Source organism: Poecilia reticulata, linkage group LG12 (assembly GCF_000633615.1).
Source record: "Poecilia reticulata strain Guanapo linkage group LG12, Guppy_female_1.0+MT, whole genome shotgun sequence".
NCBI lineage: Eukaryota > Metazoa > Chordata > Actinopteri > Cyprinodontiformes > Poeciliidae > Poecilia > Poecilia reticulata.
Genome location: NC_024342.1, coordinates 9421540 through 9438069, shown reverse-complemented (window position 1 = coordinate 9438069; position 16530 = coordinate 9421540). Strand labels below are relative to the sequence as shown.

At 36.3% G+C, this 16530-nt stretch overlaps 3 protein-coding genes across 3 annotated transcripts in view; all 3 read left to right on the top strand.

The window, feature by feature from the left end:
* Window positions 1-5487, top strand: part of LOC103473464 (guanine nucleotide-binding protein subunit alpha-11-like) — a 9992-nt gene extending 4505 nt beyond the window's left edge. The window contains exons 2-7 of the mRNA XM_008423742.1: window positions 877-1061; window positions 2279-2433; window positions 3020-3148; window positions 3260-3389; window positions 3495-3648; window positions 4623-5487. Of these exons, the coding sequence (XP_008421964.1) occupies window positions 877-1061; window positions 2279-2433; window positions 3020-3148; window positions 3260-3389; window positions 3495-3648; window positions 4623-4813 (944 nt within the window). The 3' untranslated portion in view covers window positions 4814-5487. The remainder of the gene's footprint in view (window positions 1-876; window positions 1062-2278; window positions 2434-3019; window positions 3149-3259; window positions 3390-3494; window positions 3649-4622) is intronic.
* Window positions 5488-6286: 799 nt separating this feature from the next.
* Window positions 6287-12075, top strand: LOC103473463 (guanine nucleotide-binding protein subunit alpha-14-like). The gene is made up of 7 exons (XM_008423741.1): window positions 6287-6529; window positions 7937-8121; window positions 9129-9283; window positions 10096-10224; window positions 10429-10558; window positions 10663-10816; window positions 11228-12075. Exons 1-7 carry the CDS (start codon window positions 6412-6414, stop codon window positions 11413-11415), a joined length of 1059 nt encoding a protein of 352 aa, XP_008421963.1. The 5' UTR covers window positions 6287-6411; the 3' UTR covers window positions 11416-12075.
* A 92-nt stretch (window positions 12076-12167) lies between these two features.
* On the top strand, window positions 12168-16474 carry LOC103473462 (guanine nucleotide-binding protein subunit alpha-14-like). The gene is made up of 7 exons (XM_008423740.2): window positions 12168-12580; window positions 13308-13492; window positions 13826-13974; window positions 14091-14219; window positions 14439-14568; window positions 14664-14817; window positions 15712-16474. Exons 1-7 carry the CDS (start codon window positions 12460-12462, stop codon window positions 15900-15902), a joined length of 1059 nt encoding a protein of 352 aa, XP_008421962.1. The 5' UTR covers window positions 12168-12459; the 3' UTR covers window positions 15903-16474.
* The last annotated feature ends 56 nt before the right edge of the window (window positions 16475-16530 follow it).

The window sequence follows — 16530 nt, the reverse complement described above, 5'->3', positions numbered from 1 at the left end:
AATGCCTGTTTTGTTTAGTTTTCTTCTTGGAAAAAGTTATTAAAAACAAGTTTTTGTCTAAATTAAGGTGAATTAATGGTTCCTTTTTCCACATAATGTAACCTGGTAGTGTTTATGATAAAAAAAATAAAAAAAATTATGTGATCGGTATTGGTGATCGGTATCGGTGATCGGCCCTCATGGGTGATCGGAATCGGTATCGGCAGGAAAAAACCTGATCGGCACATCTCTAGTATTTTTCTAGTTTTAGTGTCAACATCTGCTGACATTACTGAACAGACATTGTTTACATATTTTCTAAAGACAAGGAAGTGGGTTGCCTCAAGTTCAAAGAAATTTGCTGTTTACATTTGGATTGTGACATCACATCATATGCAGATTAGGCAAAACAATATGACCACCTGTCTGATGGTGCCCTCCCTTTCCCTTCCAAAACAACTTCATTTCACTTCACTTCCTTTTTGATGGTAAAATGGATTTTGCCAAATAGAATCCAGGAAGAAAAAAATGTTAGAGACTGCAAAAGTCTCTGACGACCTTTGACACACATTGAAATGACTCAGTAAAAGCCTACTTCTACATCAAATCGAGAATCTTTGGTAAGAGTTGAAAATTGTTGTTTCCATTTAATCTGACTGAGTTTAGCTATTTTGCAAAGAAGAAAACAGGCAGGATTTCCGTCTTTTTGTACATTCTACACCTGCAGTTTTTGCTTGAGACGAAACCGTCCATCTTTACTTTAGACAAATCCAAAATATAATAAAACATTGTTGCTTTGTTCCCCTAAATTAAGCCCAGTAGTGATGTATTGATGTCGTTTTTTTGCCTTACATTTCATTCTTTGCTTTGCTTTTAATACTTTGGACGTTTTCCTAGGCACCGGTGAAAGCGGGAAGAGTACCTTCATCAAGCAGATGAGGATCATCCATGGCAGTGGATACAGTGAATCTGACAGGAAAGGTTGTATCAAGCTGGTGTGTCAGAACATCATCACAGCTGTCCAGGCTCTAATTGAGGCCATGGGGACTCTGAAGATTGACTTTCTTGATGACGAAAATATGGTAAGAGACTTTTCTTAATGTGCCTTCTGATGTTTTAGGATCTTTTGTTGGACAAAAAGCAAGAGAAAATGACAGAAAAAGTGACTCAGGAAAAAATAAATCTAACAATTTGTTACAAATTGTCCGAATACTTTCCATCACTGATAGGATGCCGTCTCCTTACAGAGATTACTCGCGAACGGTTGTGCTACTGCTGCTGGTGTTTCATAATTTAAACTCTTCAACAGTGATGCAGGCTATCATCACATCCATATTTATCTTTCCTGAGAAAATCCATTTCACATCTTCCTTTTATATTATTTCCAGAGATTTGGCAGAGGTGAAACAATTTGACTGAAAGAAAATGACTTTTCTTTTTATCAAAAAGTTAACATTAGCCTCTGTCAGCATCACAACAAAATGGATAGACAATGATTATCCTTTATTCAACTTGTTGAATCTCTTTTCTTTTTCATTTATTCACCCCCATTTAAAACCTTGTAGGGTCTTTGTGAGAAAATTTGAATTACTTGTTATTATAAAAGCTTTGTTAGGTAATTTACATTAATTCAAACCATGCATTCCTGATATCTGGGCAAGTTAAAAATTATTGTTAAATGTGCCCAGAGGGAAAAATTAATTAGTTCAACTGTTTAATCGACTCCAGTGCATTCTTTTTAATAATATTTTACTGCCATGGAGAAACTTCAGGTCAGTCACACTCACATTGTGTCATTATCTGTTATCTTGTGGGGATGTATTATTGAGGAAATGTATGTTTTTAGCCTTGTTTAAAACATAGTATAAAGTGATATAATATATAAAGTCTAAAGCTTTTGAAAAATGAGGCCTGCTTCATCAGTCTGCTGACATTTCTAGTACTGATGCTTCCCCCGTAGCAGATCCCAGCAGGATATATATACCTCCTAATACCAAGGATGGAAAAGGTTCTCCAGAATTTTTCCACAAACCTTAATGTTTTTCAGTGCATTAGATCATGCTTATCACCTTTTTGCACAAGTCAATTAAAAGTTAAGTTGAAAAATTAAAAAGAAGCATCAGCGTCAGTTGTGCAATACATAGGATTACCATTTTACAATTAATCTGTTGACATGTTCATCACTCTATGAGTGAGGGTCAGTTGAACATCTTCAAATTTTTTCAGTGGATTTTGAAGGTTTAATCTAACAAATTGGTTTCAACTGACTCCGTTCTGGATGTCGTTTTGTTTGTTTCAGAGCTATGCAGACAAACTGAGCCCAGTGGATTCCACCGAGGTGTATAGGTTAGATTTCTGGCAGGTGGATGCAATTAAGCGAGTATGGAGTGACCTCGGGGTGCAAAAGTGTTATGACCGGAGGAGGGAGTTCCAGCTGTCAGACTCTGCTAAATAGTGAGCTCTTTTTCATTTTTACAGTACTCTTTAGCATTTATGAGATGTAGGATTAATTCTGTGTATTTTTGTTGCGTACGTAAATATTTAATTTTACAGTTGGATTGTTTAAAATACACCTACAAGCGTATTTTAAAGTGACAGCTCAAACACCCTAATTCTTTTTGAGACAAAACAAGTTTATGAAGGTTGATTAGTTGATAACAAGAATAAACATAGAAAAATAAAACACTGATCTTGACTGTGTTGATTGACTATTATCACATTGAAATGTATGCAATTGACTTTGATTCTGCCTATATGATTGATGAACTTTTTTCTCTTTTTGTAAAGTGCCTTGAGATTATATTTGTTGTGAATTGGCAGTGTGTGAATAAATTGATTTCAAGTGATGCAACATCTGAAGTGGTAGAAAGCTAATGATAAGACATATTGAAGAAAGTTAGAATAACGACTGTCTTTATATCAAATGTGCATAAATGGTTTCATCAAGTTTCCTTTATAAATGAGCTTGAACTACGTTCTGCTTTAGATTGTCATGTCAACAAAGTTTACCAGATGTATTATTATTTTTCTTACTTCTTAGTTATCTGAGTGACATAGACAGAATCACGGCTCCAGATTACGTTCCAACTCTGCAGGACATCTTGAGGGTCAGAGTTAACACCACGGGCATTATAGAATACCCGTTTCCCATGAAATCAGTCATCTACAGGTAAGATCCACTCTAAAGTTTTAGCACTGAAAGAACAGTTTTATCTTTGTAAATGTAACTATGCAAGGTGTGAAGTTAATATATTTAAAAGCAACATTTCTTTGTTTTCAGGATGGTGGATGTCGGTGGCCAGCGTTCACAAAGGAAGAAGTGGATCCACTGCTTTGAAAACGTCACCTCCATCATATTCCTGGCAGCCCTCAACGAATACGATCAAGTCCTTTACGAGAGTCAGACAGAAGTACGTTCTGATCCAATGGTGTCTCTATCCTTTTTCTATGGTTTTGCAGCTTCAAATGGGTTAGTTTTTAGATTTTGTTGTAATTTTACCCGTCTGCCTTTTTAGAACCGACTGGAGGAGAGCCTCGCCCTGTTCAAGACTCTCATTTCATCCGATTGGTTTAAGAAGTCCTCCACTATCCTCTTTCTGAACAAAACGGACCTGCTGCAGGAGAAAATCAAAACGTCACATTTGGCAACTTACTTCCCAAAGTACAACGGTGAATTATGGAATCGCTCTACATTTCTACAGTGCAGACACGTGTTGTTATCTGTTAGTCTGAATTTCAGTCAAAATTAAAACAAGTCCAACAAATGATACAACACAAATAAATGTGAGTTATATGCTATTATTGTTTACAAAAAACATCAAGGGATGAAGCACAAATTAATAAGTGACTAATAACTGTTCTGGTTGATTACAAATGAATCAAAATGAGATTGGAAATTACATTATTATAATATTATTATTTCATGATTTGCTTGATAAATTCATAGATTTCAGGTTTTTTTTACTAGTATCATTATGTTGGGACATATAAATAAATCAAACTACCACAGGGAAAAAAAAAATCTTATTTTACAGTCAGTCTCAAAATTATAAAAATGTATAAAATAGTGTCATTACTGATGCGTCTGTTCATCCTCTCAGTACGACTTTAATTCAAGATCCTAGTCGACACAGGAAGCAGTGAGATTACAACACTCACTGTCATAATCCAACAAACTTTTAATGATTTTACATTGATTTGTATAGAAAATCCTTTAAGGCACAAAGTCTTACTGTCAACTTATGATCACAAAATTGATCAAGTAAAATAATTAAATGCAGATAATGTAATACAGAAGACATGTGTGCTGAATCAATGACTTAGTAAGCAAAGTGAAAGAAAACACTACTTCTGCAATGATAGTAGATCAAGGTAACTAAAATAATTATCTCTTTAAACACATCTGTTTAAGGAGATGTGTTTATTGAGACACATCTCTTTAAACAGAGACTTTATGTGATTTACACACATGAAGTATAAATCACATGATTTATACTTCATAAATCATGTGATTTATTGAGACTTCATGTGATTTATACTCTTCCCAGGTCGAATACATAATATAATTCGACATTCTGTGTTGGTTTCGTGATTTGTAAGTGCTACGTTATTCGTGCTGATTCTGACCGCTCTCATCCTCACAGGGCCTCAGTGTGATGCTGAATCGGCAAAACACTTCATCCATCAGATGTACATCAAGCTTCACAAAGAGCAGGACAAACCCCTCTACACACACTTCACCTGCGCCACCGACACTGAAAACATCCGCTTTGTCTTCGAATCAGTGAAAGACACGATCTTAGAAGAACATTTGAAACATTTGGGAGTTTTATGAGCCAGAACCAAAGTTATAACGCTTCACAGAGAAGAACATCCATGCTGTCTTCAGACCAGTCAAAAACCAATTTTCCTTGAACTGTTGCCTTTTTTAAGCCCCAGAATGAAAGGGGTTGTTAGTTATTTGGATCATAACATCCTGGGGATGATTACATATTCCAGAAATTTCAATGAGTATTTTATTGAGGAAAAATGCCACATGTCCTGGCCTACAGCTTTGAGAGGCGGAAATTAAAAATAACTCTGCAAGCATCAGATTATACTAATGCGAATGTTAATGTGTTCAGTGAAATAAGTAGTTTTGCTTCCATTGTCTTCATTACATGTTTTAAATTGTGTTAAAGTGCATCTGTTTGTTGACACTTTTAGATTGTACATTTCAAACAATACCTTCTTTTTGTTTGAACATAATTCAATTAAAAGACTGTTCTGAAGCTGGTCTAGCTGCTACATTTGGAAGAAATATAGATTCTGTCTTTTATTTGCCTGAGTTGTTTTTTTTCCCTCCGTGCATTAAAGTGTAAATATGAAAGCCGATACAATGACAAGACTGCATACAGTTTATCATAGCTTTGTTTTTGTTTTTCTTTATATCTTTGCCAGATTTAGATTTAAATTATTAGTTTGTGTCTGATATGAAATGAGATTGTTTAATAAAACATGTAAAATAAATTTGGGGCAATGTTTTTATTTACAATCTAATTTTTTTTTAAAAAGGGCATGTCTATAAGTGCAGTAAAAAATATATACCCTTCTCAGTCGTCAATGGAAAAATTTTAACTGGCATTACAGCATTTCAAATTATTTAAATCATTTCTGGCCAGCTTTACCACTGATAGGTAATACATTTATTTGTTATGACATCCTCCAACTCTTTGAGGTTGGAAGGCCTCCATGCCATGACCCTTATCACTGTTAACTCCCTTTACAGATTCAAGTCAGGACTTTTTCTTTTAGTCTAAAATGGATTTGATGTTGTTGTTTCAGAAGGAAGGAATTGACTTTGTTGTAGTGAAGGTTTTCGTGATACCTCTCTTCTTTAATCTGGATTACTTGTGATTTTGCAGTTTTGGAAAACCCTCCCAGGAAAGTACAACAAAGTCGCTTTGACAAAAGAACAGAACTTGAACAGCATGTCTTCGTTGGCATTAAGCACAGTCTGAATCACTCCAGGGTGTGGCCCTAATCGTTAAAAAAAAGTATCTTTCCAGCCGTGTTCACTTTTGGCCAAAAACAAGTTATAAAGCTGTCTCCCACAAAGAAGACCATCTGAAAACTATTGCTTATTTAAAAAAATAAAAATAAAATAAACATTCTATGTCAAGATATTTCTCCTGTATTGTTTAGAGAACAACTCCACCTAAGAGAGGAGTTGTACATGACGTCAAAGCTCTTCATTCACAGCCTGCCTCCTGCACAGCAGGTATGTAAAGTTTACCGGCTTGAGGAAGAATGACTAACACGTCGACAATCCGCCTGTCCTGAGACATACAGGTTTACCTGGCAGGCATGGAAAACTCCACAGCAAACACGTTTCACCCATTTCAGTCGGCAGCAGCAGCGTATCTGAAAAGCAGTCAGTGAATTTGGACAACAATGGACTGTTGCTATGTGTCTCCTGAGGAAAAAGAAAGCCAAAGAATATCCAGAGAAATAGACAGGCAACTAAGAAAAGAGAAAGAAAATAATAAGGAGTTGAAGCTGCTGCTTTTAGGTAAGATTTCTGAGATATCTTTTGTGTGTTCTCTCTTTGGTGAGTCTATGTGATGAAGGTGAGTCTCAAGGTCTCTGGGTTTTTATTGGCGGAAATGGTATTCAGTTGTTTTAGTTTCTTTTCCTCTTTCCTCAGGATCCATCCTTCCTAGCTTCTTCTGTATAATTGTAGTCAAGATTTAAGTTGTAGAAATTGACTTTTTTAAGCAAAGAGTAGCTGATGGACAGTGAGCGCCTTGAGAAAATATTCAAATCCCTCACACTTTCCACATTTTGTGCCAAATAAAAATGTGAGCACATTTTATTGTATTTCATGTTATAACCCAATCAAAAAAAAAAATTGAAAATATTGACACACAAATATCAATAATTTTTTTGACAACTTGGACATAGTTTTGTTTCATTTAATCACTTAATAATCAACAGAGTCCACATCTGAGTCCTTTAATGTCAATATAAATCCAACTATTATGTGAAGACCTTTATTTTACATTAGTAAGAAAAAAAAAAAAGAAAAAAAAACATCATGCGGAACAAGAACTGTACCAGACAGGTCAGGAATATAGTTGTAGAAAAAATTAAGACAGGGTTAGCTTTTTAAGCAATATCCCAACGTTTCTCAGACCACATTTAATTCACAAACAGAGAAGAGTAACATGAAACTGCTGTGTAAACTTGACATTGCTGCTTGCCTAAACTGACAGGCCTGGAAAGGAGAGATCGACGATAATTTTGGAGGAGAAGTAGAGATCCGTAATGCAGATGGCAGGATCTGTTGGCATGGCAATTAATTTGCACTTTGTCAAAAAGCTGTGTAGGAGACCTGGTGTAGGGAAAAATCAAAGCTTGTCACTTGGACCTACATGCAGAGCCACAAATGTGGTCAGAAACGAACACAGGATGTCCCACAGAACACTTCCTCCTCCCACCGAAACATGTCGGTGCCAGCATCTTGCCATCAGGCTGTCTAAATGATGTGAACAAAAGACTTAAGTGTCTCATTCCTAAATCTGAAATGTAGACAACAGATAATAACGCTGGTGACATATTAATGTACGGACAGGAAAAAGCTAATTATGTATGATGTATAAAACAGGTCAAATAGTTTTCCAAAACTTCCACTGGTATTTCAACGCTTGCTGGATTTTGTAAATTTAAAATCAAAACATCTGTGTTTGCGATACAGAGCGCAACATAACAGTATGACAAGAGGCTGATTACTATAATAGTAGAAACATTTTTTCCATGTACTACTGCAAAAAAGGTCAATCCTTATTTGATATTTAAAATGGAAACTCCTCTTTACATTACATGCTACAATTTTAGGAACATTTGTTGCATGTTTATGTTTTTCAATCTGATTTTTTTATTGTCTTTGCTTTTCATCTCATTCATTCTAATTACTTAGGAACTGGTGAAAGCGGGAAGAGCACCTTCATCAAGCAGATGAGGATCATCCATGGCACCGGATACAGTGAATCTGACAGGAAAGGTTTTATTAAGCTGGTGTGTCAGAACATCATCACAGCCATCCAGGCACTGATTGAGGCCATGGGGACTCTGAAGATCGACTATCTTGATGAACTGAATATTGTAAGAACCTGTGTACTTATTTGTGTCATTAGCAAAACAAACAAGAACAATATCCTGAAATTCTTGTTGAAAAGCATATAATTGCATCAAAATATATCTGTGCATTTTTATCACTGGGAAACTGGAGTCTCTTGGTAGCATTTGCCTTCGTATGGCCGGGTCACTGCCTTGTCCACAGCTTGAACTGTACAAAAATGCATATATATGTGAGAAAGAAAATAATATATACATTTATAAATAAACATATCATTCAATCCTACCAGTGCTAATCTAAATGAGGTCAATTTGTGGTCAGTTTTGATCCTCTTATTTCCATCCTGCCAGTGTATCTGGAAGTTCCCATTTGTTTTCTTGTCTTGTTCTTAAAACTATTACAAAGTCAAAAACCGTCTGTAATACGACGTTACTTCAGTCGATCAAATCTCTTCGAGATCCTAAAGGCGCACAAACACTTTTGCAAAACTGACACACAATCCAAAAGCTTACTTACTTCTCGGGAGGCCTGATGGTTCGGCGTTGATCTGGCTGACTGATACGACAAACAGGTTCAAACATCGTCATTCGAACTCATTGTGTGGCAGAACAAAGTGCCCCCATGCTCATCAATGTTATATGAAATGCAGACAGTTATTTCCCACTGTCAATGCATCCCACTAACATGATTATTTTTAGCTTCTGTTGTTTTAATTGGCTCATTTGCGTTCCACCACTCCAAAGTTTTATTTGCTTTTATGACAAGCTTACGGTTGCAGGAAATTTTTTTCTGTGGCCTGCATTGAAAATTTAAATAAGTAAAACTTCCCAGAATCTCACTGAGAAGATTCTGAACTAACCCTCTACGTAACCTGAGGAAACGGGTCTGTTTATTTCCAGAACTGACAGGATTCCTCTAAAGATACACCATCAAGCTACTAGCCCACATAAACTTCTACATTTAACATTATTTAAGAGTTCTTTTTTAGTTGACTCTCTCGTGGATGTTTGGTTTTTGTTGTCTTTTGCTTTAGCGCCATGCTGAAAAACTGAAAGAAGTGGAGGAAATTCAGGTGAAAACACTGGAGCCCTGGCAGGTGGACGCCATTAAGCGAGTGTGGAGTGACCAAGGAGTACAGCAGTGTTACGACAGGAGGAGAGAGTTCCAGCTGTCAGACTCCGCCAAATAGTAAACCTTTTTTTTCCTTTCCCTTTTCATGTCAGATTTCAGTGTTACAAAGTTGCTGTCCTGTTTTTCCAATATCACAAAATAATCTGACCTTCTGTTTCCTATTGTTTGGTTAATTTAAAATTCAAGAAAGCTTTTTTTTTGTCATCTCTTATGCACAACTGTACATCAAAAATCATATTTTTCCACCCCATGCAGAAACACACAAATAAGATATAATTATACAAATTGGGAAGAACTTCACAAGTGATGAAATAAAAAAAAAACCACTAATGACATGATGAATGGTTGGGTTTGTGACTCCTATGAAATTAAAGACTCTATGAGTGTGAATTTTCTGGCTACAATTTATCATAACTAAGATTGTATTTTTTTAATTTTTATTTATTTGTGTCATACAGGTTTTAAAAAACAAGAGAACAAGCAATCATTGGGACAGAAATAACATGAGATTACATAAACAAGAACACAATTATTTGCTTATCACTACTTTTTGAAAACGAGTAGGAAGAAGTGAACACAGTAACACTTTATGTGGATAAGACTTACCGAATGACGCTTCATGACAACAATCATAGACAAGACTCCTTCATGTTTATGACATGTTATGTCAGTGTTATAAAGTGTTACCGTGAACACTTATTCAGTCCCATCACTTCTCAGTTGAATGAAATATATTACCTACAGACTCAATAATTATCAACATTTGTAAATAAAACCATGTTATAATATTCTGTACGAAAAAGCCTGTTACAAACAATGATTTAGATGGTATCAATAGAATATATATATATACTTTTTTTTCTTTTTAGTTATCTGAGTGATATGGACAGAATCACGGCCCCAGATTACGTTCCCACTCTGCAGGACATCTTAAGGGTCAGGGTTCCCACCTCGGGGATCATAGAGTACCTATTTGACATGAAACAAGCCATCTTCAGGTATGATTTTATATTGGTTTGATTAGCTGGAAGGCAAACTGTTAACAGAAAATTTATCTGTAAACACACGTCAGTTAATGTGGGGAGGGGGGGGGGGGGGTAGGGTTGGGGGAAGAGTGATTCTAGTTTTATTTTAAATTTATTTAACCTTTTGAAGGAAATCAATAAAATGAGTGACTAAAAAAATTGTTGCTGTTCATATAGGATGGTGGATGTGGGTGGTCAGCGCTCCCAAAGGAAGAAGTGGATCCATTCCTTTGAAAACGTCACCTCCATCATATTCCTGGCAGCCCTCAATGAATACGATCAAGTCCTTTACGAGAGTCAGACAGATGTACGTTTTAATCCCGCAGAGTCCCGAGTACAGATTGTTTGTTCTCCAGCTTCAAAACAATTAAATATTCAGATTAGGCACGACTCTTCCTGTTTGCTTTCTAGAACCGGCTGAAGGAGAGCCTCGCCCTGTTCAAGACAATCGTCTCATCCACGTGGTTTCAGGAGTCGTCCACCATCCTCTTTCTGAATAAGACAGATTTGCTGGAAGATAAAATCAGAACATCTGATTTAGCGACATATTTCCCAGAGTACAAAGGTAAATTATACATGTTTCTATTCTGACTGTAAAATCAAACTCTTCAGTTACATATTATACAAAAGGTCCAGTTTTCTCTCTGTTCCATCATTTCTGTAATGACCTGTCTATTTCCTCTTTGCATCTTTCTGAGCCTCATTTGTGATGCTGTATTTACATTTACATTTTTGTATGCTGTGCAGTTTTATTTCGTGACATGAAACAGATTTGCACTGGCAAATAAAAAATCCTTCCTTTTGCTCTCTGTCCAAAAAATGTGTTATACACGGAGACGTAGGATTTATACCATCTAAGCAGTGAATGCAGCAGTGTTCACATTTTCTGAATTTTCTTCAGAACATTTGCTGTAGATTTGATGGAAATCGATTCAATAAACAGCGCTGTTTAAGTCATGCTCTTTCTCTTTCGTAGGGCCCTCCCATGATGCAGAATCAGCCAAAAAGTTTATTGAGAAGATGTACAAAAACCTCCACAAAGATCGTCATAAACCCCTCTACACACACTTCACCTGTGCCACAGACACAGAAAACATCAAGGTTGTCTTCAGATCAGTCAAAGACACAATCTTTATGGATAACATGGAATTTTTAAACCTTTAATAATGAAGCAGAGAGTTGTTCTTTTTTTTTTAATGTGGCGGTAACCACAGGTTCCAGCAACAGTACTGAATATTTGGTTGGTTTTATGGTTTTCATTTTGAAAAATGAGAGTAATTCAGAAACAGCTGAGCCAGCGAGGCAATCTACGCTGGCTTTAAATAATGTTTTATTGTAACGGCTTTAAATAATGTTTTATTGTAACGACTTTAAATAATGTTTTATTGTAACATAGGCATATTTATTGTTGTCCAGTGTCAAATGTACAATGGCAAGAGGTAATATATGATATGTACAGCCATTTATTTATTATGCCCACTTGGAAATTATGGGCGGTTTATAGTATGACACACTCTTTAACTCACTTGAATCAGAAGATGTCTGTCTTGCAAAGTTCTTTGGATGAAGAATGCCACAAATCCTGCTCTGCAGCTTTGTAAGACTGACTGCAGACACCATAAGCAAAAGATGAATTTATTTTCGTTTTAATTTCACAATGAGGATGACACAATGTTTTACGGTAAAAAAACAACAAAAAAAAGGTATTTTTTTGTTCCCACGGTCATGTTTGTGGCAAAAATTAACGTGTCCTTCGTTGCACAGTTTGAAATAAAATGTGTGTTGTAACTTTAAATTGTACATAATTAAAAGCCTTGATTTTTATTTGACTTTCTTTTAATTTGTTTTTGGAAAAAAAACAAACAGTGTAAACCCACTTCATTTAGAATAATCACCTACACTTTATTCTTTTCTCCACCTTGTCCTTTTGTATTGAAACAAAAAAAAAAAGCTGTTGATTAAAGTATGAATGTGAAAGCAAATCCACATGACAAACCCTTTCAGCTGGAACCCGCCTCTTGCAGAGCAGGAATGTAAAATGTACCTGAACTGGATCCTGTATGAGGAAGAATGGCAGCAGAAACTCACCAACAATGTGCTGGTTTCAGGGAAAAGATTTCCCTGACACGTCTGACAACATCAGAACACATTTATCTCTGTCCGCTGCGGCACACTCTGGCAAAGAGAAGCTGCTAATCTTGGAAGACAATGGACGGGTGCTGCTTGTCTCCCGAAGAAGAAGAGGGCCGGAGGATATCCAGAGAAATAGAGAGACAACTTAAACGGGATAAACTAACTCTTAAACGGGAACTGAAGTTGCTGCTTTTAGGTGAGAGCTGAGAAAATTATGGATCCTCCTGATTATGCGATTATGCTTAACAAGTTTTTGTTATTTGCTTGTGTGTTTGGTTTGTAGTTTCTTTTACAATAAAAGTTTTATTAATGCACCACAAATAAGTTTTATGTTAGTTGTATGTTTGTCCTCTGGTCTGCAGTATCTCTAGTCAGTTGTTTTATAGTAGGTGTACAAAAACCACCTGTGCTTATTTTCTTGTGTAATGTATTGTATCTTTAGGGAATGCATTTTAAATGCCTTGAATGTTTCAATAAATATTCAGGTTGTCAATAAATCACAGTGTCTAATCATGAATTGGAAAGTAATACATCAAACAACAATGTTTAATGTTTTATGCAACATATTTTACTTTTGCAACTAAAGGCTTCCTTGTAATTTTGTGTTTGAGTCAGGTCTTTTTTTAATACCTGTTAGTTTCACTGAAACAAGAAATCTCAAGACAAGCTACACAAATCAGAACAATATTACCCAACAAAATAATACACCATAAAGAAAACTAAAGGTCATGTATATTAAAACACATTAAAACCTTTTCTTCTTCCACATTCCTCCTTCCCTGCAAATAAACCTGACTCAAACACAAGATTACAAGGAAGCCTTATCTTATATTTAAAGAGTCAATGTAAGATCTGTCGACAAACCTTTTGAACATGTTCATGATTTAATTATCTCATTTTTTTTTGTTTTTTGTTTTTTGCAGGAACTGGTGAAAGTGGGAAGAGCACCTTTATTAAACAAATGAGGATCATTCATGGGAATGGGTACAGTGACAATGACAGAAAACATTTCACTCGCATTATCTTCCAGAATATCTTCACAGCCATCCAGACGCTGATTGATGCCATGAAGGCTCTAAAGATTGGCTATGCTGATGCCCAAAACGCTGTAAGAAACTGGAAAGCAATTGTTTATAAGTCCTCTCTGACATCTCTTTGATTACAAAAGACTTGTAGTACTGTCCGTTGTCTCTTTATTGATTCACCGCCAAATGTAGCCCCTCTCAAACTTCTAGTCGTAGCAAATCTGTATTTTGAACGAATGGGATATCGTGCGTGCCCGGAGACTTTTGCTAAGCTTGCTCTGGAAACTGATTGTTACACATTGCTCCACTTGCAATCCCACTATTTAATACGTCCACCAACTCCCTGCAAATGAAATCGAATACTCATTGGTGATCGAAATGGGTTGCTAACGCTGTCCGGATGTTTTTCACGTTAGGGCGATGCGGAGAAACTGAGGCAAGTGGAGGATCTGGACAGTTTGATGGACTGGCAGGTGGATGCCATTAAGCGAGTGTGGAATGACAGTGGAATACAAGAGTGCTATGACCGTAGGAGGGAGTACCAGCTATCAGACTCTGCCAAATAGTAAGATCTATTTTAAAAATTTGAGCATGGGCATGCATGACAATGGTTTCTGTACACAACAGCTAAATGCATGTCACAATATTAAAACTGGATGTTTTTTGTTGCTAATCTTTTAGTTATCTGAGTGACCTGGACAGAATCGCAGCACCAGGTTTTGTCCCCACTGTTCAGGACATTTTGAGGGTCCGAGTAGCCACGACAGGCATCATAGAGTACATGTTTGATATGTCAAAGGTCATCTTCAGGTATGCTGCTGCTTTGTTACGTATCTATCACAAATTCATTGAAAAAGGTTGATTTTACCACTTCAACCCTAACTTCTAGGACTTCATTTTTGCATGCATGCACATTGAATTTGTGTGTTTTATTATTTTTAATATTTTTTAAAGACAGAAGCAAAAGTCAGTTTGTTGGTCAGACCTATTGCAAGCAAAAGTTCAGATCAGCATGTCGTCTGTCTCTAGAATGGTGGATGTAGGGGGCCAGCGATCAGAGAGGAAGAAATGGATCCATAGCTTTGAAGACGTCACTTCTGTCATATTCCTGGCGGCTCTGAGTGAATACGATCAAGTCCTTTATGAAAACCAGGACGAGGTATGTTCTGACGGCGTCACTGATGCTCTGTTCTGCAGCTTCAGAAGGGTCCGGGCGCGGTGTTTGTTACGTTTATTTTCAATTTGCTGTTTTAGAATCGACTACGCGAGAGCCTCGCCCTGTTTCAGACAATTGTCAAGTCTGATTGGTTTCACAACTCTTCCACTATCCTTTTCCTGAACAAAAAAGACCTTCTGGAAGAGAAAATCACCAAGTCAGATTTGGCAGTCTACTTTCCAGAATACACAGGTAAATTTTGTCATGCTGCCACACCTGATTTTTTAATTAATTAATTTTTTTTGAGAAAATGTGTCCTAATTATTATTTACAGTTCTACAATTTATCACTTTTCACAATCACATATTAAGAAAAAGTATTTTGCTTTAAAGATTATTTGATTTCCAGTTTACATTTTTGTAAGGAGAAGGTCTTTGGAGCGATTTTTGGCTTGATGTTTGGTAGCAAAAATTTACTACCACCAGTTCATTAACAATTGTTAGCGATTTATTCTGGTGCTGTTTGTTGACCTCACAGATGTAACACTTTAGCTCTTAAAGTGCTTTTTATAGTTTGCAGGAGAAATTTTGCTCATACCAAGTGTCAGGAACAGAAAATCTAAAATCCCTATAGAGAGGCTCATACAAACCAAAGCAGAAGCTTGGTCTTAGAGCCTCTTGCTTTCAGGAAACAGTACTAACAATCACTCTACAAACACTACAAAATAAATAAATAATTTCAGAGTCTAAAAAAAACTCAAAAGGCATGTTTTTACATAGTGGTAGCAACCATTAGTGGCACCTCTGATGAATGTAAAGAGTCCAACAGGAACTATGTAACTTCTCTATAAAGAGAAACATGAACTAAACAGTAAAACTCAACTTCCCTGAAAATTAACACCAAATTAAACCACCAATGATCCATTTCTGGTGGTTTGGGTTGGACCATTACCTTACTTTGAGCCTCAAGGTGACTCCCTTTTGATGGCTTTTGGTGAAGGCCACCAGATTTTTAATTCCAAATAGTTCACGGCACCATGCACAAAAAAAGTTTGATGCATGTTAAACTATATATTTATAGAAACGGGTAAATTATGAATGGAGCTCCTTGATTTACTCTAATCTTGTCCGCTCCTCCCTCCAACAGGACCGAAGGGCGACGCCGGTTCAGCACAAAAGTTCATTGAGAAGATGTACGTCCAATTACACGGCAAGGATTCCAAACCGCTCTATACACACTTCACCTGCGCCACAGACACGGAGAACATCCGGGTTGTCTTTAAAGCTGTCAAAGACACACTCTTTCAAGATAACCTTGAAAAATTCGGCATTGTATGAGAGAAAACCAAGTGATGACTTTTACCTTTTGTAGCACAAAAGAACAGTTACGAATCCATGTTGAAATGTTTCAATATCAAAGTACTGCCAGACTCAGGTTTTTTAACCATAAAAAAATGAGTATCAAAGGTGAAGGTGTTTATTTTCTATGTATTGAATAACATAATTTTATTAAAATACCAATGTGTCAAAGTAATAAATTATGAAACAAATTCCATTGAAGTTATGCAATGGTATTTAGAAATATTCAACCTCGTCACCTCAATAGATTATCCTGATGTGGTTAAAAGATTATGGCACTAAAAAAAATACCCCCAAAAAACTAACTAAGCAATCAAAATACTTTTCTCAGAAGATGACCTAAGTTCAAATGAAAAGTTTAACATTCGTGTTTCCATCCACCTGCCATGCAAATTTTGAGCAAAATTTTAAAATGTCGCAATAAAGAAAGTGCAAATTAGGCGCATTTCCACTTATTGGTTTCAAGTGAATCAACTAGGCCACCTAAAGCTTATTTTCATCAAATGTTGATACTATTCATGGCTGTAAAAGGAAAAAACAACAACACACACACACACACACACACACACACACACACACACACACACACACACACACACACACACAC